The sequence below is a fragment of the Lithobates pipiens genome, unplaced genomic scaffold (assembly GCF_037356315.1).
Source record: "Lithobates pipiens isolate NorthernLeopardFrog02 unplaced genomic scaffold, aLitPip1_a1.2 Scaffold_30, whole genome shotgun sequence".
Lineage (NCBI taxonomy): Eukaryota > Metazoa > Chordata > Amphibia > Anura > Ranidae > Lithobates > Lithobates pipiens.
This window is the reverse complement of record NW_027507791.1, coordinates 32,225,716-32,253,508: the sequence shown is the minus strand read 5'-3', so window position 1 is coordinate 32,253,508 and position 27,793 is coordinate 32,225,716. Positions and strand designations below refer to the sequence as shown.

General features: G+C 48.2%; 1 protein-coding gene across 1 annotated transcript; it reads right to left on the bottom strand.

Moving 5' to 3' along the window:
* ADAMTS4 (ADAM metallopeptidase with thrombospondin type 1 motif 4) lies at positions 1-27,793 on the bottom strand. Its single transcript, XM_077463956.1, has 9 exons — positions 26,697-27,793; positions 9,312-9,650; positions 9,068-9,200; positions 7,488-7,658; positions 7,093-7,379; positions 6,672-6,858; positions 4,877-5,052; positions 4,428-4,603; positions 1-2,721 (listed from the first exon to the last, which is right to left on the bottom strand). Exons 1-9 carry the CDS (start codon positions 27,324-27,326, stop codon positions 2,286-2,288), a joined length of 2,535 nt encoding a protein of 844 aa, XP_077320082.1. The 5' UTR covers positions 27,327-27,793; the 3' UTR covers positions 1-2,285.

Here is a 27,793-nt window from a genome sequence, read left to right as displayed (position 1 = left end):
CCCCCCCCCCCCCCGTGATAATTACAGCCTAGTCGAAGGCTGAACATCGAATCCGACAAAAGATTTGGGTTTCTGTGGCCACCTTTAACCCCCCAAATGTTTAAGCGTTTGCAGATGTTACGATACGGTGCATAATGGGGGTCACTAAACGAAGACATATGTTCGCACATCTGCGGTGCAGTAGAGCGCCTATTACTGAGGGATCCTTGGGAACCTTTTGTTCACTTTCGAAAAACTATATCTAATGTTAGTTTGTTGCTAAAAGCTTCACGGTTGTCTGTTAGTCCCGATTTCTTTGCAGTCTACTAGGGGCCTCTTCATCCAAATTTTGTCAAATTTTTACAAGTTTTTTTGACTTGTAGACACAATAATAAATATATAAATAAAACTCGTTAGAGAGATTTGTACACGCCATCGAGGACCGAACAAGCAGTGCCTATGGGCTCTATAAATTAAAAACCTTTGAAGAGCTCTTGAGAACTAAAAGATGGACATAAAGGTAATGGAATTTTCGGAGTTTCTGTAGCACCAGAGTAAGTTTTGATATGTCCTTACAGTAGGATAAACCAAGGTTCTCCATCGGTCCTCCAGCCTTCGATGTACAACTTAGTCCATTGTTCCCCCCTAGATCGGTGATGGCGAACCTTGGCACCCCCCAGATGTTTTGGAACTACATTTCCCATGATGCTCTGGCACTCTGCAGTGTAGTGGAGCATCATGGGAAATGTAGTTCCAAAACATCTGGGGTGCCAAGAGTTCGCCATCACTGGCCCTAGATCTTCAAAAAGGGATCACCTGCAGATCTGCAAAGAACCACCCAGGCTGGATTACGATTGGAGAGAGCCCTGTTTAGCACCAGATCTGAAGACTATAGACATATAAATTAGAATGGATTTTGAACCTCATGCTGTGGCTAAGCAGCACCAAAGTGTCTGGCCAGAACCGCCAGGTGTTGTTCATGTTGGACTTTATGGTAGCGAACAAAATCCATCCAAACCCCCCCCCCCCCCCAATTGATCACTTCTACGCCTACGAAAAGCTATTCCCAAAAAAAACTAAAACCCTTCTTCTGGTTCCTCTCAAAAAGGGAATTCCAGAACGGGAAGAGCTTATCGCTTTTGTGGACCCTCTTAGCCCTTGTACACACGGTCGGAGAATCCGTCGGAATGTGTCCTATCGGACCGTGTCGTCGGATAATCCGACTGTGTGTGGTATGCATCGGACCGATTCCGTCGGAATATCCGTCGGACCCAATTTTCCAACATGTTGGAAATATTTCCCGACCAACTGGGCCGGTCGGACATACTCCGATCATGTGTAGAGAATTTTGATCGGACCAAGTGCCACGCATGCTCAGATCAAATTCCTACATCAAAGCTATTGGCTACTAGCCTGAACGTAGTCCCATCGTAACGAAATTACATCATCACGTTCTGAAAGATCGGATTTTTTTCGCCAACTTTGTCCGACCGTGTGTATGCAACAGTTTCGGGCAAAATCCGACGGATTTGGTTGTGGAAATCTCCGACCGTGTGTACAGGGGCTTAGGCTGTCCCTAAGGGATGTACTATCAACAAAGTTATCCTAGCTAATTATTTTATGTTCCTATTAAATAATATGGGTATCCAGACCCTACTTTCAGTCCATAGTGAGGAATCAACTCCTCTTACAAGCTACCGTAGAGTTTGATGCTGAATTTTTTTGATTGCCTCAGCAACGGCAAACCTTTGTGACCAGATATAACTCGTTCCTGGAAGACTGTCTTTGTGGTCACCAATTCATCTTTAAAGTTCAAAGTCCATTGGCAATAAGAAAACAGTTGGCCAAACGAGGCCAAAATGGGGAAAAGTCCAAAGGGGAGCCGCCTGTGGTGGACCAGCCAACAGCACGGGCTTATTAAAGACTCAACAATGTCTACTTTGAGTCCAGGTGGCCTTCCTTTGTTCCTTTTTCGAGCTATACAACAGTCTGTTGATGCTTTTTTTTTATGGCAAGACCATCTGTACCACCTCTGGTCACCTCTCTTTTGCGATATATTTCTTAATAACTTGGCTGCAAAGCTGGCCGTTAAATGGTTTACGGGATGATGCCCTTTAATTTCAGCTCTGGATATTTTCAAGAACGTTTTGTGAAAGGTGGTACTGTCCAGTTCTTTATATGCATAGCTTGAAGATGCTGCCTGCGAAAAACACTTAAACTTCCTACCTAAAAGAAATTAGGTTGGAATGTGCTAGCTTGTCTCTCTGAATCGAGACATAATTGTCCCCAGTACATCTTTCTACGGATCATTTGCGGCTGTTTCTGGTCTTCCTCAAAATTTCGAGTATCTGTGCCCTCCGCTTCATCCAGTCTTCTGCCGGTTTCTTGGCTGGTGTGGACCTGGTGGTTGGTTTGGGGACGAAGAAGGTGTATTTGAGACGTGGGGCTCTCTGGTCACTGACAACCAAGGCCTGGATAGTAATGGACTCTTTCAGGGGTCCACGTCCAACAATGGTTTCCATAGTTTTGGTAGCCCCGCTGTACCGTACAGTTAACCCTCCCCCAATGTTAACGTCCACTTCTGATGGCACCAGGATATAGTTTCCATTGAGGGCATAGGTTCCATCTTGTCTTTTTAAGGCCAGGTAGACCCCGTCGCTCGTTGAGGATGACCCGCTGTTCTGACGTATCAAAATATTTGTGGCACCTGTTGGGATGGTGACCACGTCATTGTAGCCATACCTGGAAGCATAAAAGAAACATTTGAGGATAATATTACCAGTACAAAATACTAGTAGTAGGTCTAAAAATCCATTTTTTTTTTACAATTTCTGCTACAAAGCTGGTTGTTTTACAAGTGTCTTCGATTATGCCCTGGAACGTGAACCACAAAATACTCATATCCGCGCCAGAGAGTATTCTATTTCACGTGTCAAACAGAAGGCCCGCAGGCTGAATTTAGCCAAAAGCCCCATTTCATGTGGCCCTCTCACCTCTCCTGCAGCTACAACACCCCCCCCCCCCCCCACCTTGTCTCAGCAGTCGGAAGCAGAGAGGAGGACAGAACTCTTTCACCAGATCCTGCGCCTTTCTGTGTAGCCAAGGCACCCCCTCCTCTCTGCCTTCCCTGGTCTCAGCATTCAGCTGACTCCAGCCCTTTTCTGGTCCTCCAGACCCTGGACTTTCTGCTTCCCAGCTTCACCCCCAGCTTCTTCCCTGCAGCAGCACAAGGTGGGGGGTGCACTGCGATGTAAGGTATGGTTGGGAACCAGGCATGTACTGGCCATCGGGACTACCGGGAGTTTCCCGGTGGGCCGATGGCTCAGTGGGCCGGTTTTAGTGACAGTCAGTGGCATCGCTAGGGTGGGACTTTTGGGGCTATAGCCCTGCATCTGGGGCCCAGAGTCAGACCAGGAGTCCCCAACTACAGGGTCCCGGCGCATTACCAGGCCTTGGGCTCTCTGCAGCCGCGGGGCGGGCAGCATTGGATAGCTGGAGAGTGGGCAGGCAGCTCTCACTGCCTGCTCTCTCTCTAGTGATCCTGATGTAAGGAGGGGCTTTCTGGGGACCCTGATGTAAGGGGGGGGCTCTCTGAGGACCCTGATGTAAGAGGGGCTCTCTGGGGACCCTGGTGTAAGGAGGGGGTCTCTGGGGACCCTGATGTTAAGCAGAGGCTCTCTGGGGACTCTGATGTAAGAGGGGCTCTCTGGGGACCCTGATGTAAGGCGGAGGCTCTCTGGGGACTCTGATGTAAGAGGGGCTCTCTGGGGACCCTGATGTAAGGCGGAGGCTCTCTGGGGACTCTGATGTAAGAGGGACTCTCTGGGGACCCTGATGTAAGTGGGGGGCTTTCTGGGGACACTGATGTAAGGGGAAGACTATATGGGGACCTTGATGTAAGTGGGGGGCTGTCTGGGGACACTGATGTAAGGAGGGGCTCTCTGGGGACCCTGATGTAAGGAGGGCTCTCTAGGGACTCTGATGTAAGGGTGAGGCTTTTTTTACGCAATTGCGTACAGTTTATATACTGTTTTTGTGAGTTTTTGCAAAATTAAAGTGGGCCGGTCTGGATGAAATCCAGGGCCAAATTTTTGTCCCAGTCCAGCCCTGTTGGGAACTCTTGACTTCTGATGGTGGGGGGCTCTTGACATCTAATGTAAGGGTGGGGGGTGGGGGGTCTAGACATCTAGTCTAACAGACACAACCGGCAACAATAATGCGGTGGCCCACAATGAAGTTGAGTTGGACAGCCTTGTTCTATATGGACAGCATCAACCAATTCAGCTGAGTTCCTGACTCTGTATGTCTATGCAAAGACCAGATAAGAGCACAGTAACCAGATACTTGCCTAACCTCCTCCTACCCAATATAAACCTATGGCATTCGCCCAGTTGGCCTGGCATGGCGACTTTATAAATTGGGTGTTTGAAAATCCTGTGGTGTCTCACCGTGGTTTTGTAAAGGATCCATAGGTCTTGGTACAGGCTGAGCCGCTCCCGCCGCACACCATGCACTTATCGAATTTCTTCTTGGATCCGATGACTCGGTCGCAGCCAGCATGGACGCAGCGCCCCTGTACGCATACAGAAGTGGAGTCTGGGGAGCATGGAGTACCATCCGCCACCTAGAACCAGAGAAAAAAGGGGGGGGGGATGATTTTGTTACCATTACTGGTCTAAATGTGTGGAATCCGGGGCTATAGAACCAGCTATGTCTATGTAACACACAGCATGCACTCCTATGGTAGTAGGCATTCCATTCCGTAAATACAGCCGAAAATTCATTTTACTGTTTAAATAAGCTGTATAAGCACATCGGAAATATCCATTCTTATTTTATAGAGTGCAAATTAATTTGTGTTGGCGAAGGAATAGCAGACGTTGGATATGGCACTCACCCGTGGCTCCAGGACATAATAGTAACCCAAAGGACGTGATTGGCAGGTGAGTTTGCACTGGTCCTTCTCTGCGATTCCATTGTAGCGGGGAACCCAGTCCATGGGCGATGGGAAACCCTTGAAGAGGTCTGTCCGGTGGTTGTAGACGGCACACTGCTGCTCTCTGTATGTCATTGCTGTAGGGCGAGAAGATTGGGGTGACCACTTATTAGTTAACCTTTTTAATGAAGACCTCTTTATCTGGCAATCACTGGACTTGGGTCCTGTTAAACCAGTGTTCTCCAAACCATGGCCCCCCGGGGCCTGATGTGGCCCTTTGCTTGCCTTTATCTGGCCGTTGGGGAACTTTTTCTCCCGCTGATACAGGACACTATTCCTCTCACTGACACCAACAATGGGACATAACTCCTTCTACTGACACCAACAATGGGGTGCTATTCTTCTTCCTGACACCAACAGTGGGGAGCTATTCCTCTCCCTGACACCAACAATGGGGTATAATTTCTCCCACTGACACTAACAAGGGGGAACTTTTCCTCCTGCTTATACAAGACACTATTCCTCTTACTGACGCCAACAATGGGACATAACCCCTTCTACTGACACCAACAATGGGGAGCTATTCCTCTCCCTGACACCAGCAATGGTAGCCCAATTCCTCCCACTGGCACCAACAATGGGGTAGAATTTCTCCTACTGACACTAACAAGGGGGAGCTATTTCTCCCACTGACACAAACCATGGGGCACAATTCCGCCCACTGACACAATGGGGCACTATTCCTCCCCCTAATACCAAAGATGCATTGTTTACTCCCACTGACACCACGATAATTTCTACTCCCAATGTCCATAGTAAACTGGCCCCTTTGTTTGGATAAGAAGAGACCCCTGTTTTAGACTTCGCCACCAAATATATATATATATATATTTTTTTTACACACTTGCAGGCAGAGAGAAGTCATTCCCATAGAGGGCAGCACTGAGCTTCTCTAGGACTATACTACACGCAGCTTGGTCATTGTGAATTTGTTTCTCATTCAATGTACTAAAGCAGGGATCTCCAGCCCTCCAGCTGTTGTTGAACTACATGTCCCATAAGGCATTGTAAAACTCTTGACATTCACAGACATGACTAGGCATGATGGGAATTGTAGTCAGGGCCGGATTAAGAGCATCACGTGCTTGGTGCTGAGGATTTTGGTGGACCTTTTACTGGTCACCCTTCTGCTTTCCCGGAGCCTGTGCTGGCATGCGCCCAAACTCAAAGGTGCGCAGCGGCACAGGCATAACACTATGGAAGCCCCAGACTTCTGTAAGAGCCCTGCATTGGCGTGCCCCAGGCTTCTGTTAGGACTACTCCATGTAGTGCCCATTATCAATCCCACGACCCTGCCCAGGCGGTGCATGTGGAATGCAGGGCCTGTCAGGGGAGATCTCTTCCCGCTGGCCCATTGCCTTCCATGAGAAGTCTGTCCTTTTTTGGGTGGCTGGGCCTATATTAAGGTAGGGGCCTGGAGCTGCAGCTCCAATAGCCCCTACGTTAATACAGCCCTGATTGTAGTTCTTGAACAACTGGAGGGCCATAGTTTGGAGACCTCTGTACTAAAGCATGCATTTAAAGTTGACTTGTGATTTTTTTGTAATCGTGAACTGCAAGTTTTTGTGAATTATGGAGATGAGCCCTGGGATAGCAAAAAAAAAAAAATGGCAGTTCTCCTCTACAATATACATTAAAATGACTTGCCATTAAGTTTGAACAACTTTGAAATCGGCTCTGGGTGTGTAAAACGTACCATTGCCGGTTGGACACTCCTGTGTGTTGCAAGAGCGGTACTGGGTCCTCTTCCCTTCGCAATACTTCCCACCGTTTCTTGGGACTGGCTTGTTGCATTCACGATGGGAGAACTGAACTCCACCACCACACGTCCGTGAGCATCCCCCGTATGGACCCCAAGGACCCCAACCTCCATTCGTCGGAGTCTGTAAAAGTAATAAGTAAAAGAATTAATTACAGTTGCAATATTGTAGAGTCTCGCAGGGCTTCTAGTTCTAAAGATTGATTGATTGATTGATGGAACTTTTATCTAACTTTTATGTTGTCAACAATGCAACCACATGCATACTGACTCTTGAAAAAAACTCATATTAGTGATCTAACTGGCCCTTGAACTTCATTATAAATTTAATTAGAGGTCTACAATACACCAAACTCACGTTGTAGGCCTTCATCTCCACTTTGCTGATACAACGCCCGTTCATACAAGTCTTTCCGACTCCACATTGCGTTCCGTCCGCCCAGGGGAAATGCTTAGTTTGGCACATGAAGTGTCCATCGATCCTTCCTGTACACCATAGAGAGGAGCAGGGGGTGTGTAGGTTTGGGCAGTGTCGAGATTCAGGACCAAAAGTTAGCTGGCACTGGCGGTCAGAATCGTAGTCGTTTCCAGGGAATGGGACTGGTAGGCGGAGGGGAGCTGAAGGCTTGTCCAAAAGACAGTGACCTGGGGAAGGAAGATACATTGTCAAACGTGGCTTTAATGGCTGCTTTGAGACGTTAGGATCATAGCTTGATGGCAGTCTGGCGGAGATGGGCTATAAAGGTTACCTACCATTGCCAATGTCCAAGAAGTCAGTGATGAATTTGGCACTGCATGGTGACCACAACTCTTCTGGATCTACGTATGACATAACAGGTGCCATCATATGTCGGGTATTGCTAGCTGGACGGTTGAGTTCAATGCAAGGTTTGGAGTTGTCGTGGAGCATGTTGAAGACGTGGCCTGTTGGCAGATAAAGAGAATATTGCAAATGCTATTGGCATTTCATTGGAAGTCGTGCTTATAAGTCTTAGTTTAGCCCAGGGTTGTCAAACTCAATTTCATCATGTACTGCATCAACAGTATGGGGTAAAGGGCTGGTTGTATCTGGGTACGCTACAAACAGAGCACAGGGTTCAGAGTGTGTTACGTACAGAATGCAGAGTTCAGGATTACAAAGTATACAGAGTGCAGAATGCAAAGTTCAGGAGTGCATTATGCACAGAGTGCAGAGTTCAGGAGTGCGCTATGTACAGAATACAGAGTTCAGGATTAGGAAATGTTCAAAGTGCAGAATTCAAGAGTGCGCTATGTACAGAGTGTAGAGTTCAGGAGTACGCTACATACAAAGCACAGGGTTCAGGAATGTGTTATGTACAGAATTCAGGATTTCGAAGCGTACAGAGTGCAGAATGCAGAGTTAAGGAGTGTGCTATGTACAGAATGCAGAGTTCAGGATTATGAAATGTTCAAGAGTCCGCTATGTACAGAGTTCAGGAGTGCGCTACATACAGAGCGCAGAGCTCAGGAGTGTGCTACATGCAGGGTTCAGGAGTACGTTATGTACAAAGTTCAGGAGTGCACTGTGTACAGAGTGCAGAGTTCAGGAATACGATATGTACAGAGTGCAGTGTTCAGGAGTACACTATATACAGAGGGCAGAGTTCAGGAGTGCGCTATGTACAGAGTGCAGAGTTCAGGAGTGCGCTATGTACAGAGCGCAGAGTTCAGGAGTGCGCTATGTACAGAACGCAGAGTTCAAGAATGCTCTATGTACAGAGCGCAAAGTTCAAGAATGCTCTATGTACAGAGTGCAAAGTTCAGGAGTGCACTACATACAGAGTGGAGCATTCAGGAGAGCGCTACGTACAGAGTGGAGCATTCAGGAGTGCGGTACGTACAGAGTGGAGCATTCAGGAGTGCGCTACGTACAGAGTGGAGCATTCAAGAGTGCGCTACGTACAGAGTGGAGCATTCAGGAGTGCGCTACGTACAGAGTGGAGTGTTCAGGAGTGCGCTGTGTACAGGGTGCAGCGTTCAGGAGTGCGTTCTTTACAGAATTCAGAATTATGAAATGTTCAAAGTGCAGAGTTCAAGAGTCCACTATGTACAGAGTGCAGAGTTCAGGAGTGTGCTACATACAGAGTGCAGAGCTCAGGAGTGTGCTAAATGCAGAGTTCAGGAGTACGTAATGTACAGAGTGCATAGTTCAGGAGTGCGCTGTGTACAGAGTGCAGAGTTCAGGAGTGTGCTACGTACAGAGTTCAGGAGTGTGCTACGTACAGAGTCCAGAGTTCAGAAGTGCGTTATGTACAGAGTGCAGAGTTCAGACATCCCCTTTAAACTGTCAGTTGTTTAGTAGTTTTGCTTACCTAGCTCGTGAGCAGCAGTAAAAGCAGACTGCAAACCGTCATCCTCGACAATGGAACAACTCCTTGATGGATCACAAACTGTACCAACATCGGCCATGCCAAGTGTGTCACAGGTGGATACTCCACAAAGATTCTGTTAACAAAAAAGCACATAAGTAATAAATATACATTTGTTCCTTAGGAACTAGTACAATCTACTCCAAATTTTGAAAAAAAATTTTGGGTGCTACAAAAATCTACACACCTGGCGGGTGAAGAGTATGGCCGTGTCGAAATGTTCTGAATCAGAGTCGTTGGGTTTGTTCAGCCCCTTCTGCCACTCACAGAAGTTCCTCAACATCTCAGCAGCGTTGGAGGTCATCTTCAGCCCCCCGTAGGTGTTGGACTTGTCAGCCCGCCCGATCACTACCAGCCGCGTCACCACCACATTCACTGGGTTCTTCAGGCTTGGGTGGCGAAAAAATTTGGCAGCAGCCGCCATGACGGTCAACAGATACCTCTTGAGGCCTGCTCCATGGAAGGTGGCCATTGTCTCATCCGCAACGACCAAAGTCTCCACGTAACGGGGCACTGATGCAAAACGCTGTTGGGGGGGGTAAAAGATGATAATTGTTTAATGACGTAAAACTAACATATAATATTATTAGAGAATGCACAGTAATGCCATTGTATATTTTAAAAAGGTATGCTCAAGTAATAAAATTTGGCTTTTCGAAAAATTTTACGTTGCGTGACTGCTTTATCTTGAATAGCGAGGCTTCTATTTTCCGTGCCTAAAATGATTTCCCTCTTACATTCCCAACTCTTACATCATCTTTCTGCTCGTGCTTTGAGAGCCTCACTCTTGCCCTTAGACATGTCTCTGTTGCTTAGCCGGTGTTGAATCAAGATTGGGGTTGGAGAAGAATTGAAAATCACGTAGAAATCCCCAAAATTTTGGTAAATTTTCTGGTGATTCGGCATAGACTACTCGCTCTTCCTCAAAGTTCTACATTAATTTCATCCCTAGGAAGTTCCCAAAGGTTTCTCTCCACCTACATGGAAGGCTATATCGTTCATCCCAGGTAATGTAGTACATAGACCTTTAAACATTCAACTTAACCCTTCAAAACATGGTGGCCATTAGAGGTATGAGTCATGCTCTAACCATTTTTCGTATTCTATCAGAACTGCTAATGCTTTGCAAATGGGTCAAAGGTTTTTTGCAAAATGCCTAGTAAGTTTCAGGGGAAGCGGGGGTGCTATGACAAATTCTTTGGAAATCCCCCAAATTTTGGTAAATTTTCTGGTGATTCGGCATAGACTACTCGCTCTTCCTCAAAGCTCTACATTAATTTCATCCCTAGGCAGTTCCCAAAGGTTTCTCTCCACCTACATGGAAGGCTAGATCGTTCATCCCAGGTAATGTAGTACATAGACCTTTAAACATTCAACTTAACCCTTCAAACATGGCGGCCATTAGAGGTATGAGTCATGCTCTAACCATTTTTCGTATTCTATCAGAACTGCTAATGCTTTGCAAATGGGTCAAAGGTTGGTTGCAAAATGCCTAGTAAGTTTCAGGGGAGGGGGGAGGGGGGGGTTGCTATGACAAATTCTTTGGAAACCCCCTCTCCACACTTCAGGATAAACCTAACAACAATCCAACAGAGGCCCCTTGCAGCGCCGTTCCCTCAGACTGAGGCCCTCCGTTTCCCCAGATTCCGTTCATAATTCACCTCGGAATATTTTCCAAAGCAGCGAGTTCCGTACTATTATCCATCCATCAAGTTCATAAATCTAGCCTTACGTTGGCTTTGTCCTACAGAGCCTCAAGATATATTTTTAATGACGCATCCCTACGGTCCCTGGCTTCCCCATTATTGTCATCCTTTCTTGGATCAGCATGTCCTGCCTATAGAACGTGATGACGTCGTATGAGGTCAACTTTTATGGACACAACAAAACTTGTGCAGCAAATGTTTTTTGCAGAGGACCAAGACAATTCCTTTTCTATCAAAGGGTTTCTTACATGTTATATGTTAAATAAAGACTCTCAACGATGAAAGAGAACCAATTACTTACAGACTGGTGCAAGAATTGCCCAATTAGAATTGTACTAAATGTCTTTTGAACAATGTGTATCCTTAGTTAATGAAATGATTCCGGGGATGGGAGAACCAAACATTCTTGAGATTTGTTAGCTCCCCTGTCAACGGCCGGACCTCTTGTGGATAACAAAGTTACCCCCCCCCCCCCCCCCAGCTCCTGAGTGCATCTGATAGCATCAGTGGCGTAACTAGAACCTTCAGGGCCCCGATGCAAGAAACCATGAAGGGCCCCCCTGAACCCCAGCCAGGGCCCTTCCCTCCGAGTCCGGTGTTGGAACTCCAGGGCGTGGTCACAGGTATGACCTTTGTGAGCCCTGTAGTTCCACCACTGGTATCAGTAGTTTTTATTTATTTATTTTTTACATTTTTAGGTGCCCCATTGGGGGACTGTCCCTAGGCAGGATGGGGCCCCCGTCCCCAGAAGAGATGAGGTCTTTTTCTCCAGGGCAGATGAAGTTACTGCCCCCAGGTGAGAAGGGGTCCCTGTCGCCAGGGGAGGTGGGGGTCCCTGTCCCCACGTGAGAAGGGGTCCCTGTCCCCAGGGGGATATGGAGGGGGGATGTAATAGTGTGTGCTAGCTGCCTATGCTGCTGCCGGCCATATGTAGAGGGGGCTGCATGGGCCCCCTGCATCACATGGCCCAGTTGCAGTCACGACTGCTGCACCCCCTATAGTTACGCCCCTGGATAGCATATATTATATATCTGGTTTGTGCTGGGGACCGCACTGGACTGACTAGATCAGCCAATGGTCCTGGGTGATTGTGTGTGGACAAGTCCCTTCCAGTAGGTTGTGCCCGAAGATGAATGGTGGTGGTGGACCTTCTTGGGGTTTGGGCTGCTACCTTTCTGATGTGGCCTTAGGGTTGTTTCAGTGAGAAGTCTTGGGTAGGATAGATGGAGCGCCCAGTGTCCCTACATCCCTGTCCGGCACTCTGCCGTTCTGTTTTCCAAGACCTTCCAAGATGAAGCTGATGCCCCATCATACAGATAATTCATAATAGCTGTGGAAATACTTGAGACATCCACACGGCAAATTGTTTTTTTTTTTTATGGCTAGACCCCTATATATGCCCAACACAGCCCAGTGGGAATGGTGTGGTTGAACCCTTACATTTTATTAGAATAAGGAATGGGTATGGCCCCTCAAGGGTATGTGTCTCAGCAGGTGAACTTCCCTTCACTTCCTGCCCCAGAGGCGCAGCAGGAAGTAAGAGGAGGTCTCTCCAAAGTGAGAGGATATCCCTTCATGGAAAGTTGACAACAGAACAGGTGTATCCACTTGAGATCTCCCGTTGACTCCTCCTGCTCCTCCGGTGACAACTCAAAAATGTTGGATTTCCCATCATTTTCTGTAACGGAGACAATGGCCACCAGGAAAAAATGGACAAGTAGAGAGGGTGAATGCTGAGAGTAATAGCTCAAAAAAAAACGCCAGCCGGTCAAATACGAGGGAGCCCTGAAGGCCGGGAAGACTCCATTTCCCACATGGAAAGAGTTAAGGCAGACAGAAGGCAGATACTTACAAAGCCAAAGACGAGGAACACAATGTTGCAATTCCATAGCGATGACTTATGAGTACGGAGACGTCTTAATCCTAAGACTTGGAAAGAGGGGATGGAGGTCCTGGGTCTGGCGTTTACATTGTCGTATATATACAAGGGTTACATCACTGCCGACGATCCGCCGTCATCCATCACCTCTCAAATACCCAAACAATCGCGTGTGGCTCTTCTAAGCGCATCCCAATTTATTTGCTTCCCGTCTATGACAGCTCTCTGGAACGTCATCCGCTTGCTAAGTTTGGTTCTCTGAAGCCTTGCGCAAATTCGGTATTAATGGCCTGTCCTCGGCGTGCATTGCATAAACACTGCGTAATATGCATTAACGCACATGTGTGTGGGCAGCCGAGAACAGAACGTACTCTGTCAACCCTCCCCGCGCGATCCCCAACAAGAAAAACAATAATCTAGATTGGTGGATCGATGTCAATCACCTTTAAATTTTATCTAAAAGGGTTGCCTTTATATACGATAATGGGGCTATTAATAGGGTTCCATCGTTGCCACAAAGAGTGGTGGCTCATTCCAAGGATAGAGAACTGGGGGGCATATAAAAGTGATTCAACCATCAGAAATATTCCAGATTGCCCAAAAAGATGCATCTGAGCCCGATATGATCACCTGTAGTCCATCGGTTTGGTTCCCAAAGCTACAGAACTTTGGTAGACACCTCCCATGCCCATCTACAGCGACCCGTCCACCTACAGTTCCCCCCCCCCCAAGTGTTTTAATTAAAATATTGGATCCCAGAAACCAATTAAAACACTTTTGGGGGGGGGGGGAACTGTAGGTGGACGGGTCGTTGTAGATGGGCATGTCTCCTACCAACAATAGACAGGTTTGTCCACCCTTTGCTTTGGGTCCCAAGGATGCATAGACCATCGGTTGGGTACAAACAATGGACCTTTTACGTTGGAGGTCATCATCGCTCAGTCCTTATTGGTTTGCTACCCTACAAGCTGTTTCGTTGACTTATTGGATCCCAGAAACCAATTAAAACACTTTGGGGGGGAACTGTAGGTGGATGGGTCGTTGTAGATGGGCATGTCTCCTACCAACAATAGACGGGGCTGTCCACCCTTTGCTTTGTACCCAACTGATGGTCCATGCATCCTTGGGACCCAAACAATGGACCTTTTACGTTGGAGGTCATCATCGCTCAGTCCTTATTGGTTTGCTACCCTACAAGCTGTTTCGTTGACTCATTCAAGCGCAAGCTCCTGGTCCACCGTCTGTCTTCATTAAAATATTGGATCCCAGAAACCAGACGGTGGACCAGGAGCTTGCGCTTGAATGAGTCAATGAAACAGCTTGTAGGGTAGCAAACCAATAAGGACTGAGCGATGATGACCTCCAACGTAAAAAAGGTCCATTGTTTGGGTCCCAAGGATACATGGACCATCATTTGGGTACAAAGCAAAGGGTGGACAGCCCCATCTATTGTTGGTAGGAGACATGCCCATCTACAACGACCCGTCCACCTACAGTCCCCCCCCCCCCCCCAAAGTGTTTTAATTGGTTTCTGGGATCCAATAAGTCAACGAAACAGCTTGTAGGGTAGCAAACCAATAAGGACTGAGCGATGATGACCTCCAACGTAAAAAGGTCCATTGTTTGGGTCCCAAGGATACATGGACCATCAGTTGGGTACAAAGCAAAGGGTGGACAGCCCCGTCTATTGTTGGTAGGAGACATGCCCATCTAGAGCGACCCGTCCACCTACAGTCCCCCCCCCCCCCCCCAAAGTGTTTTAATTGGTTTCTGGGATCCAATAAGTCAACGAAACCGCTTGTAGGGTAGCAAACCAATAAGGACTGAGCGATGATGACCTCCAACGTAAAAAGGTCCATTGTTTGGGTCCCAAGGATACATGGACCATCAGTTGGGTACAAAGCAAAGGGTGGACAGCCCCGTCTATTGTTGGTAGGAGACATGCCCATCTAGAGCGACCTGTCCACCTACAGTCCCCCCCCCCCAAAGTGTTTTAATTGGTTTCTGGGATCCAATAAGTCAACGAAACCGCTTGTAGGGTAGCAAACCAATAAGGAATGAGCGATGATGACCTCTAACGTAAAAGTTCCATTGTTTGGGTCCCAAGGATGCATGAACCATCAGTTGGGTACAAAGCAAAGGGTGGACAGCCCCGTCTATTGTTGGTAGGAGACATGCCCATCTACAGTGACCCGTCCACCTACAGTCCCCCCCCCCAAAGTTTTTTAATTGGTTTCTGGGATCCAATATTTTAATGAAGACAGACGGTGGACCAGGAGCTTGCACTTGAATGAGTCAACGAAACAGCTTGTAGGGTAACAAACCAATAAGGACTGGGCGATGATGACCTCCAACGTAAAAAGGTCCATTGTTTGGGTCCCAAGGATACAGAACATGGACCATCGGTTGGGTACAAAGCAAAGGGCTGGACAGCCCCGTCTATTGTTGGTAGGAGACATGCCCATCTACAGACGGTAGTCCATCTACATTTTACTTCTAAAGCTTTTTGAGGGTTTCTTTAACTTGATGGAGCTGATAGTCATTGGAAATCACTGTAGTAAGCGAGATATGGCCAGCATTGGTCAAGGATGGGCCAATGATTGTCACAACTAGTGAGTCAAACTAAACCAGGAAGGTAGACAAAAACTCACAACGATCCAATGCGTTTCAGGGCCTATAGGGGGGGGGGGGGTTCCTCCATCAGGGGTTAAACCAGGACTATAACCCCTGGTGAAGGAGGAACCTCCCCCCTATAGGCCCCCGAAACGTATTGGATCATTGTTTTTTGGTATTTTTTTTTTTTAACTAAATCTACTTGGGACTCATACTTTTAGTGTGGTGCTCATGTTGTCCTTGCACCTTCTATCCTTGTTGACTTGGTCTCCTAGGCCAGTGATGAGAGCCCAACTTAGAAGGGACAACCTACCAACATGTCTTTGGAGAACATGCAAAGTCCATGCAGATGGGGGTCCTAGTTTTGGGATTTGACCCCACCCCCTCCCGTTACCCCACTGCTAACCGCTACACCACTATGCTGCCCAAAAAATTTCTAGAGATTTGGGCAATTTTTCGAAGACTTTCTGCCAATCATGTGCGGGTTTTCCCAGTGGGGGGGGGGGGGGCGGTCTCACTTCTGAACTACCTGTTGTAGTCAGTGGGCTTTCCATTCGCCCAGGACAGTGATGGTGAACCTCGGCACCCCAGACGTTTTGGAACTACATTTCCCATGATGCTTTGGCACTCTGCAGTGTAGTGGAGCATCATGGGAAATGTAGTTCCAAAACATCTGGGGGTGCTGAGGTTCTCCATCACTGTCCTAGTCGAATGGGAATCCAAGAGGTAGTTCAGAAGTGGGCCCCCGCCACCGACCTGGAATAGACGCATATGATTGGCGGAAAGCCTTTCGAAAAATTGCCCAAATCTCTCTGAAATAGATTTCGGCCAGCATACTGGAGTAGCGGTTAGCGCTGGGGCAAATCCCAAAACCAGGACACCATCTGCATGGACTTTGCGCGGTCTCCAAAGACGTGTTGGTAGGTTGTCCTCTCTAAGTCGGGTTCTAGAATGTACGTAAGATTAGGGACCTTAGATTGCAAGCTCTTGAGGTTAGGGACTGATGTGAATGGAAAAAAAAAAAAAAACGGTAAGAGCGGGTGCGTGGTTTTTTTTTTGTTTTTTTTCAAGGTGGTCGCATCGGTGAAAAAAAAAAAAACAAACAAAAAAAAAAGTATCCCAATGAGGACGCTTCCTTGTCCTGGAATATCGCCGCTACCTGGAGCCGCGCTTTGATGATCCGCCGCGAGATAGCCGTCCCGCCTACAACAAAGTACGCTGCGAGACCCAGAACACAGGTCTCCTCTTTTTTTTTTTTTTTAAAGCCCCCCCCCCCTCCCCTCCCCCGGAGTCGCCGGGCAGGAAGATCTTATCGGTCGCGCTACAGTTACAAAGACAAGAGAAGTGAACATGGGCTTGACTTCCTCTCCGCCCCGCTCCCATTTCCTGGGGTATCGCTCCCCCGATCGGCCCGCATTGTCGCTCATCACAGGATTTCACGGCTGAATGGCCTGGATGGCGCTCGCCTATTGAGCGCAGCGCGGTAACCTTAGCCCGGCACAGAGGACAAAGAAAACATTCATTCATTGTCTGGGGGTGGTGGGGGGGGGGGAGACGGAGCCGGCGGAACATGGAGCCTCTTGTTTGGACCCTTCCAATGCTCGCTGGCAGCCGTCCATGGGAAGGTTGTTTCGTGGTCTTCCTCGAACCGTTCTGCCAGCACTAGGGCACGCTTGCGTTAACCCGCGCCGCGCCAAAGTCGCAAAACAGATCTCAGCAGCCCTTATAGGAGACTATTCGATGACCCCCCCCCACCCCCACCGTTGTCGCGATTTCCGGTTGCGACTTTCATGCGTCTCGAGTGGGGGGTCTACGCCACTCAAGTCGCATCAAAGTGGTGGGAGGACCTTTTTTTTTTTTTTAAAGTGGCTGCGACTTGAGTTGCATTGATTGGAACTGCCGCAATTCAAATAAATGGGGCTTTTAGTGGTAATAATGCGACTTTGCGTGTCGCAAGTCGCAGCAGCGTGAACCGGGGGTAAAGCTGCATCGGTGCATTTTTGGGGATATCACCGTATACAGCAACAGCAAAGCTCCACCTTTCATCATTGAAAAGCCACCCTGGAACTCCAGCCCAATGACTGTGCCCAGGCCGAGATGATGTCATCAGTCTGCTGCAGGCAAGAGGAAGAATTTCCTCAGTCTCCCCTCCCCCCAAGGATCAGGCTGTACATTGTAACTTTGTAGAAGGAGGAGGAGTCATTTCCTCAGTCTCCCCTCCCCCCAGTGATCAGGCTGTACATTGTAACTTTGTAGAAGGAGGAGGAGTCATTTCCTCAGTCTCCCCTCCCCCCAGTGACCAGGCTGTACATTGTAACGTTGTAGAAGGAGGAGGAGTCATTTCCTCAGTCTCCCCTCCCCCAGGGATCAGGCTGTACATTGTAACTTTGTAGAAGGAGGAGGAGTCATTTCCTCAGTCTCCCCTCCCCCAGGGATCAGGCTGTACATTGTAACTTTGTAGAAAGAGGAGGAGTCATTTCCTCAGTCTCCCCTCCCCCCAGGGATCAGGTTTTACATTGTAACTTTGTAGAAGGAGGAGGAGTCATTTCCTCAGTCTCCTCCCCCAGGGATCAGGTTTTACATTGTAACTTTCTAGAAGGAGGAGGAGTCATTTCCTCAGTCTCCCCTCCCCCCCAGGGATCAGGCTGTACATTGTAACTTTGTAGAAGGAGGAGGAGTCATTTTCTCAGTCTCCCCTCCCCCCAGGGATCAGGTTGTACATTGTAACTTTGTAGAAGGAGGAGGAGTCATTTCCTCAGTCTCCCCTCCCCCCAGGGATCAGGCTGTACATTGTAACTTTGTAGAAGGAGGAGGAGTCATTTCCTCAGTCTCCCCTCCCCCAGGGATCAGGTTTTACATTGTAACTTTCTAGAAGGAGGAGGAGTCATTTCCTCAGTCTCCCCTCCCCCCCAGGGATCAGGCTGTACATTGTAACTTTGTAGAAGGAGGAGGAGGAGTCATTTTCTCAGTCTCCCCTCCCCCCAGGGATCAGGTTGTACATTGTAACTTTGTAGAAGGAGGAGGAGTCATTTCCTCAGTCTCCCCTCCCCCCAGGGATCAGGCTGTACATTGTAACTTTGTAGAAGGAGGAGGAGTCATTTCCTCAGTCTCCCCTCCCCCAGGGATCAGGTTTTACATTGTAACTTTCTAGAAGGAGGAGGAGTCATTTCCTCAGTCTCCCCTCCCCCCCAGGGATCAGGCTGTACATTGTAACTCTGTAGAAGGAGGAGGAGTCATTTCCTCAGTCTCCCTCTCCTGATATCTGATGACAGGTCCACTTGGATGACCACTAGAGGGCGCATTTTCTAATCAGTAGATGTAAAAATCAAACTATAGGACAGCAAAATATAAGAAGCTTTAATGATAAAAAAAAAAAAAGTACAAGATGTAAAAAAAAAAAAAAAACGCATTGTATCGGAAGCGAGCGCGGCGGACAGGTAAGTTGGCAACTGCCAAACTCTCCTACCGTCAGCCTATTGGGCGAGAACCAACAAGAGCAGCAAGGTCGGCGTATCGGATTCGCCGCGGTCACCACACCACCAGCCGCACTGCCATGTCCCGCCGCTCTCATGACTTTCTCCATATCACATTTCCAGATTCGGAGGGGGGGGGGGGGAGGGGAAGGGGGGGGGGGACTCCTTATAAAACTTTTACGGGTTTCCATAAAACGTGAACATCTGCCAATCTGCAGCAAATCCGCGGAAAGTGGAAACCGGAACTATGGCCGGAAAAAAACCCGTAAAAAAGCAAATTCGATTGTTTTTCCCATGAAAAGCCATTTTATAGACAAAGGTGATGGGGGGGGGGGGGGTGCATGGCGGAGGCCGTGTCAGTATGAGAGTGGCATGCACAGGTCGGATGATGCCACCCAGGGAAACACGAAGGATGAGCAAAAATAAGAACCGCCCCCCCATTACCCCGAACTGGGGGAGTGGGGGGGTCTCCAAACCTTCCATACAAAGGACCAGTGTACTGTCCTTCAGACTTTAGGGGGGCCGGACTGTGGCCAATGGGAGAAGAAAATGTCCTGGTGATAATTGGACTTAATGCCCCATTGTTGGTGTCAGTGGGAGGAATAGTGCCCCATCATTGGTGTCAGTGGGAGGAATAGTGCCCCATCATTGGTATCAGTGGGAGGAATAGTGCCCCATCATTGGTGTCAGTGGGAGGAATAGAGCCCCATCATTGGTGTCAGTGGGAGGAATAGTGCCCCATCATTGGTGTCAGTGGGAAGAATAGTGCCCCATCATTGGTATCAGTGGGAAGAATAGTGCCCCATTGTGTTCCCATGGCATTGATTTTCAATCGTGCCGGGTTAAAAACAAGTAGTCGATCTGCATTTTTACCGATCGAGGTAATGGGCCTACTGCGGTTGCGATGCTTCGCAGTGCGACAATCTGAGCTCCTTGTGTCAAGCCTGGCAGGCAGCGTCCACTGAAGTCAATAGGACCGCGCCCAAACGCGAAAGATGGCGGCGCAGTAATTCAAGGTAAAGTCCGCAACGGAATAGAAAAGATCCCTCTTGGGGGTCCAATAAGAGACGCGCAGGCGGCAGAGGCGGTATTGCCCCCCCCCCCCTGGAACGCACATAATCCGCCCATGTGAATGAGCCCCAAGTCGGCGCACCGATGCTGCAGAGCGCTCCGCGTCACGGCACAACATTGTGCGGCGCGACCGATTGTGAGGATAGCGCATTGGCAGCCGTTATCTTTAATGTCTTAATGCAAAGCGCGTCAGCGCGCTGCACAACGCACATGCGTTAAACGACAAAGTCCCAGACGGGGATCAACGTTTTTCCCAAAGCGACGTCGGCGTTGGATTATACGGCCGGGTTACTTAAAAAAGAGGGGGGGGGGGGGTGTAAGCGAGGCTTTCTTCCGATTCCGCCGAGATGGAAAAAGTGCGTGGCGGCGGCCCGCCGGAAAACTGATGACTGGAGGAAAATGGGTTTGTGGTAAAGGCATTAAACCAATACAACCTTGACATTCCTTGGCTGCGGCTCAGAGGAGCTCCGGACAGCGTCACTTTTCCATCGTCAGCCCCCACACGCAAAACCGGTTGGGAGACATCAATGGCCCCGCGAGCCGAACTTAATTCCTTCCGCGCCCGAGTGGGCTGCCCGCGCCGCGCATCCTTCCGGCTCCAGAGAGTTCTGCGTTTTTCTCTTTTTTTTCCCCCTCTTGTTTTTTATTTTATTTTTATTTTTTTCTCAGTTTTTTTCCTCGTTTTTTTCTCTTTGTTTTCTCTTTTATTTTTCTTATTTTTTCCCTATTTTTCCTCTTTTTTTCTTCCTCTTATTTTTTTATTTTATTTTTCTCTTTTTTTTTCTCTTTTTTTATTCCTCTTATTTCTTTTTTTTTTCTTTTTTTTCTCCTCTCTTTTTTCCCCCTTTTTTTTTAATTTTCTTTTTTCTCTTTTTTTTTCCTCTAATTTTTTTGTTTTCTTTTTCTTTTTTTTCTTTTTTTCTTTTTTTCCTTTTTTTCCCTTTTTTTTCTCTTATTTCTTTTTTTTTCTCTCTTTTTTTTCTCTCTTTTTTTTTCTCTCTTTTTTTTTCTCTTTTTTTCTTTTCTTTTCTTTTTCTTTTCTTTTTTCTCTTTTTTTTCCCTCCTCTGTACAGAGACTGATGTGACTGTGGGGGGGAGGGGACATTAGAGTGTAAGCTCCTCTGTACAGAGACTGATGTGACTGTGGGGGGAGGGGACATTAGAGTGTAAGCTCCTCTGGTACAGAGACTGATGTGACTGTGGGGGGGGAGGAGGGGACATTAGAGTGTAAGCTCCTCTGTACAGAGACTGATGTGACTGTGGGGGGGAGGGGACATTAGAGTGTAAGCTCCTCTGTACAGAGACTGATGTGACTGTGGGGGGAGGGGACATTAGAGTGTAAGCTCCTCTGGTACAGAGACTGATGTGACTGTGGGGGGGGAGGAGGGGACATTAGAGTGTAAGCTCCTCTGTACAGAGACTGATTGTGACTGTGGGGGGGAGGGGACATTAGAGTGTAAGCTCCTCTGTACAGAGACTGATGTGACTGTGGGGGGAGGGGACATTAGAGTGTAAGCTCCTCTGGTACAGAGACTGATGTGACTGTGGGGGGGGGAGGAGGGGACATTAGAGTGTAAGCTCCTCTGTACAGAGACTGATGTGACTGTGGGGGGGAGGGGACATTAGAGTGTAAGCTCCTCTGTACAGAGACTGATGTGACTGTGGGGGAAGGGGACATTAGAGTGTAAGCTCCTCTGTACAGAGACTGATGTGACTGTGGGGGGGGGGGGGGACATTAGAGTGTAAGCTCCTCTGTACAGAGACTGATGTGACTGTGGGGGGGGGGACATTAGAGTGTAAACTCCTATGTACAGAGACTGATGTGACTGTGGGGGAGGGGACATTAGAGTGTAAGCTCCTCTGTACAGAGACTGATGTGACTGTGGGGGGAGGGGACATTAGAGTGTAAGCTCCTCTGTACAGAGACTGATGTGACTGTGGGGGGGAGGGGACAGAGTGTAAGCTCCTCTGTACAGAGACTGATGTGACTGTGGGGGGAGGGGACATTAGAGTGTAAGCTCCTCTGTACAGAGACTGATGTGACTGTGGGGGGAGGGGACATTAGAGTGTAAGCTCCTCTGGTACAGAGACTGATGTGACTGTGGGGGGAGGGGACATTAGAGTGTAAGCTCCTCTGTACAGAGACTGATGTGACTGGCTCAGTGATCTCTGTACAGCACTGCGGTATATGTCAGTGCTATATAAATATATAATATTATTATGATGACTCCGGGATATAACAATAGGCCGCAGGCTCTTTCTAAATCCGTGATTATTCGGATCGCCTTATCTGCGTTCCCGGGTTTCCGATCCCCTCCTAATTCGTACATCAAATACACTTGTACCGGCTTAGCGGCGATGTTTGCCGTGGCACGGGGCCGCCAACAGGCTGGCGCGGAAAACGCGGTCGGGATCCAACGACCCAAACAAAGCCCGACCAAAACATGGCAGCCGTCCACCCTTCCTTCGCCAAGACTTCGCCGGATACTTTCAGCGCAGGATTGTCGTTTTTTTTTTTTTGTATATTTATTTATTTATTTTTCTATTTTTACGAAAGTTCAAAGCGGCTGCCGTGCGTCTGTCTCTTCAAAGTTCCCCCCGTCAGGAATGTCGGACAGGTCGGGGCAGGAGAAGACGGCTTTATAAGTTTAATCGCCGGTAAAGAACGTTTACAGAGTTACCTGAATTTCAACCGAGACGTGGGGGTGACATAGCTGACGATAGCGGAGCTTGTCTATGGCATGACCGGACAGGGCATCATCACTGCAGCTACCCTGCTCTGACCCCGCATGAGCTACGGTCTACAGACCCCAGTACTCGGCACAGGGATGGTGAGAACCCCTCATAATGGGCACAGCAGGTGTACAGACCCGGGAACTCAGCACAGGGATGGTGGGAACCCCTCATAATGGGCACAGCGGGTGTACAGACCCAGGAACTCAGCACAGGGATGGTGGGAACCCCTCATAATGGGCACAGCGGGTGTACAGACCCGGGAACTCAGCACAGGGATGGTGGGAACCCCTCATAATGGGCACAGCGGGTGTACAGACCCAGGAACTCAGCACAGGGATGGTGGGAACCCCTCATAATGGGCACAGCGGGTGTACAGACCCGGGAACTCAGCACAGGGATGGTGGGAACCCCTCATAATGGGCACAGCGGGTGTACAGACCCGGGAACTCAGCACAGGGGTGGTGGGAACCCCTCATAATGGGCACAGCGGGTGTACAGACCCAGGAACTCAGCACAGGGATGGTGGGAACCCCTCATAATGGGCACAGCGGGTATACAGACCCGGGAACTCAGCACAGGGATGGTGAGAACCCCTCATAATGGGCACAGCGGGTGTACAGACCCGAGAACTCAGCACAGGGATGGTGGGAACCCCTCATAATGGGCACAGCGGGTGTACAGACCCGGGAACACAGCACAGGGATGGTGGGAAACCCTCATAATGGGCACAGCGGGTGTACAGACCCGGGAACACAGCACAGGGATGGTGGGAAACCCTCATAATGGGCACAGCGGGTGTACAGACACGGGAACTGAATATAACTCCCCAGCCTCCACCAAACATGGAATTATCAGTTGTGGATGGAGTTTCCCCTTCCAGTAGCTCTGTTCATGATTTTGCCTATTTTCCCGGCATTAGTCCTCTTCATGTACCATAATAAGTCGCGTCATTCAGAGGAAAGAAATACAGACACCACCATGGAATGAATTAGGTCAGGACCGGGATGGTTGGCCACAAAGGCCGCTGCTTTAGGCGCAGGAAAATCTTGGGTCACCAAATGTATCACCTTAGAAGTTGGTGGCATTCATTCAGCCTCCACCGATCCCTCCCCGGCTCCTCCCTCTCTGCAGTCTTTGGCAAGAGCGGAGTGGAACATGGTGGTCTTACCAACTGTACTAACAAAGCTTAATGATGTCATGAAGGGGCGTGGCCCTGGCTTAGAAAATTGGCCAACGTCTCCAAATATTTTTTTATTTTGGGCGTGCAGCCCATTGGTTCAACGTCATAACAAGGTCATTCCTAGAGATGGTGCCACACTGGTTCCCGGCTACGGGGGAGGGCGCAGCGTTGGCCAGACACGTGCTTCCGAACGCAGCAGTCTTTTACGCTCGGAAGGGGTGCAATGGTGGGCGGAGTCATAAAGATGTGACATCACAATTGGATTTCCCAACCCGGGACCAAACAGATCATCTTTAACTGTCGGTCCCACGTTTGCCCCCACGGACCAATTTTTGACAGATTAACTGGAACATGGGCAGCAACGGGACCACCGATGGTCACATGACTGTTGGTAGGACCAGCTGCAACCCTGACAAGGTTCCCCATTCACACTTGTGTGACTTGTCGTGCCACGTTGGACCACAAAGTGGCATAGCAAGTCGTTCCCCATGTTTTCCAATGGTATGCATTCATATATGTGCGACCTAAAGTCGCAGCGACTTCAAAGTAGTTCATGCACTACTTTGGTTCCGACTTGAGGGCCATAGACTTCAACGTTGACCCTCAAAAGTTGCATGAAAGTTGTACCTGAACAATATACAGTTGTCCATCATCATTGGTCAAAGCCAGAGTCATATCCAAGTCACAACCCATCTAAAGTAGAGTCAAGGTTGCGTCAAAGTTGCATCAAAGTTGCACTCCAAAGTCGCTACTTTGGATAGGTGCAAGTTGGATGCGACTTTGGCTTTTGACCAATGGTAATGGACAACTCTTGCACACCTGTCCCATGTATAATATTCAGGTATGACTTTCATGCCACTTTTGAGGGTCTCCATTGCAGTCTATGGCACTTAAGTCGCATGAAAGTCGCACCAAAGTAGTGCATGAACTACTTTGAGGAAGCTGCGATTTTAAGTCGTACATATATCAATGTTTTATTATTGTAAAACATGGGCAATGACTTGTCGTGCGACTTTGATGTCCAAAGTGTTAATAGATCCTTGTTAAGGTTGCAGCAGGTCCTACCAAGAGTCATGTGATTGGTGGTCCCATTGCCACCCATATTAGTTCTGGCAAGAAATTGACCCATTGGGCAAAAGTGGGACCAACAGGTAAAGTTGCATCAAAACTGCACCAACATTACACCCCAAAGTCGTGCAACTTTGACCCATTGGGAAAAAAGCGGGATCAACAGTTAGAAGTTGCATCAAAGTTGCACCAGTGTAACCCCTTAAAAGTCGCGCAACTTTGACCCATTGGGCAAAAAGCGGGACCAACAGTTAGAAGTTGCATCAACGTTGCACCCCAAAGTCATGCAATTTTAACCCATTGGGCAAAAGTGGGACCAACAGTTAAAGGTACACCAGTGTAACCCCTTAAAAGTCGTGCAACTTTGACCCATTGGGCAAAAAGTGGGACCAACAGTTAGAAGTTGCATCAACGTTGCACCAACGTTACACCCCAAAGTCGTGCAACTTTGACCCATTGGGCAAAAGCGGGACCAACAGTTAGAAGTTGCATCAAAGTTGCACCAGTGTAACCCCTTAAAAGTCGCGCAACTTTGACCCATTGGGCAAAAGTGGGACCAACAGTTAAAGTTGCATCAAAGTTGCATCAACGTTGCACCCCAAAGTCGTGCAACTTTAACCCATTGGGCAAAAGTGGGACAAACAGTTAAAGTTGCATCAACGTTGCACCCCAAAGTTGTGCAACTTTGACCCATTGGGCAAAAGTGGGACCAACAGTTAAAGTTGCATCAAAGTTGCACCAATGTTACACCCCAAAGTCATGCAACTTTGACCCATTGGGCAAAAAGCGGGACCAACAGTTAGAAGTTGCATCAACGTTGCACCCCAAAGTTGTGCAACTTTGACCCATTGGGCAAAAGCGGGACCAACAGTTAAAGTTGCACCAACGTTACACCCCAAAGTCGTGCAACTTTGACCCATTGGGCAAAAGTGGGACCAACAGTTAAAAGTTGCATCAAAGTTGCACCAACATTACACCCCAAAGTCGTGCAACTTTGACCCATTGGGCAAAAGCGGCACCAACAGTTGGAAGTTGCATCAAAGTTGCACCAGTGTAACCCCTTAAAAGTCGCGCAACTTTGACCAATTGGGCAAAAGTGGGACAAACAGTTAAAGTTGCATCAACGTTGCACCCCAAAGTCGTGCAACTTTGACCCATTAGGCAAAAGTGGGACCAACAGTTAAAGGTACACCAGTGTAACCCCTTAAAAGTCGTGCAACTTTGACCCATTGGGCAAAAAGTGGGACCAACAGTTAAAAGTTGCATCAAAGTTGCACCAACGTTACACCCCAAAGTCGTGCAACTTTGGGAGTCCTACAAGTGTGAATGGAGCCATACCAAAACATTGCTCCATTCACACTTGTATGTGGGACATTGGAGAGTGCAACTTTGGATGGGTGCAACTTGGATGCGACTTAGGCTTTGACCAATGATAATGGACAACTGTTGCACAACCGCCGCGTGTATAATATTCAGGTGCAGGACTTTCAAGCGACTTGCGAGGGTTAATCTTGAAGTCTGCGGCCCTCAAGTCGCATGAAAGTCGTAAACCAACGTAGTGCATGAGAATTACTTTGCAACTTTAAGTCATACATATATGAATGGTTATCACTGAAAAACATGGGGGGGAAGGACCCGTCATGAGACTTTGATGTCCAAGGCCCAATGACAAGTCGCACCAGTGTGAATGGAGCCGCAAGCCTAAGAATGTTTTTGAAACTTTTTGTGACCATACAATAATGAAATACGGGGGGTTCTTCGAAAAAGGTTCTTGAAGACCCCTCGTAGAACGTGATCAGCTACTTCTAAAGACAGTTCTTAAATACGGAAGTTCAAAAGGTCTTACCTTAGATCTTTTGGATGACGCCATCTTGTTTGTGCCGCGTCCCGTGACGGCGTGGGCATCTCCCGTCACCTGCATGGAAACCTGTGGCCCCACGTTGCACATAGGCCCGTTGCCCTTCTCCGGGACCTTCCTCCGGACGACGTGCGCCCCGGCGCCCTCGGCGCTGTTCTGCCCTCCTCCTTCCAAGGGCTGGATGTGGTACTCGGAGCCCCTGTACTGGAGCACCCCCAGCAGCGAGGCGCCGTTGTAGTTCACCGCCGCGATAGACTCCGGGTGGGAATTAACGGAGCCCGTGAAGTAGCTGCCGGACTCGGCGAGGCCGCTGGCGTCCGACTGCCCGTTCCTGCCCAAGTACTGCACCGTCAGGTCCTCGGAGAGAAAGCTGGGGTCCCTCTCCAGATCCAGGACCAGCTCTTCTCCGAAAGCGCGGAAGCGGAACCTCAGGTGGCCCTCGGAGGACCCCTCGTCCCCGTCCCCGGGCCAGTCCTGGCGGAAGCTGGAGTTCTGCTTTTCCGGAAACACAATCTCCTCCTTGTAGCCGGTCGGGGACCTTTCTCCAAGAGCCAGAACCACGTGGACCCAAGCGGCAGCAAAAACACTGACGCGCAGGAGGACCTCCCAACAGGTCATCTTTCCTTCCTTCCTTCCTATCACTTGTCTTTTTTCGGGAGATGAAGGTGTAACTTTTTTTTTTTTTGTTGTTGCAACCCTTGTTTTTGAAAGTTGTGAATTAAAAAAATTAAAAAAATACTAAATGTAGAAAAAAATAAAAATAAATGACAAAGTTGCAAGTTGAAAAAAAAAATAATAAAAAAATTACAAAGTTGCAAATTGTAACTAAAATGAAGTTCTTGAAAAAAAAAAATACTTAATGTAGAAAAAATAATTAAAATAAATGACAAAGTTGCAAGTTGAAAAAAAAATAATAAAAAAGTTGCAAATTGTAACTAAAATGAAGTTCTTGAAGAAAAAAAAAATACTAAATGTAGAAAAAAAAAAAAAATGACAAAGTTGCAAGTTGAAAAAAAAATAATAAAAAAGTTGCAAATTGTAACTAAAATGAAGTTCTTGAAGAAAAAAAAATACTAAATGTAGAA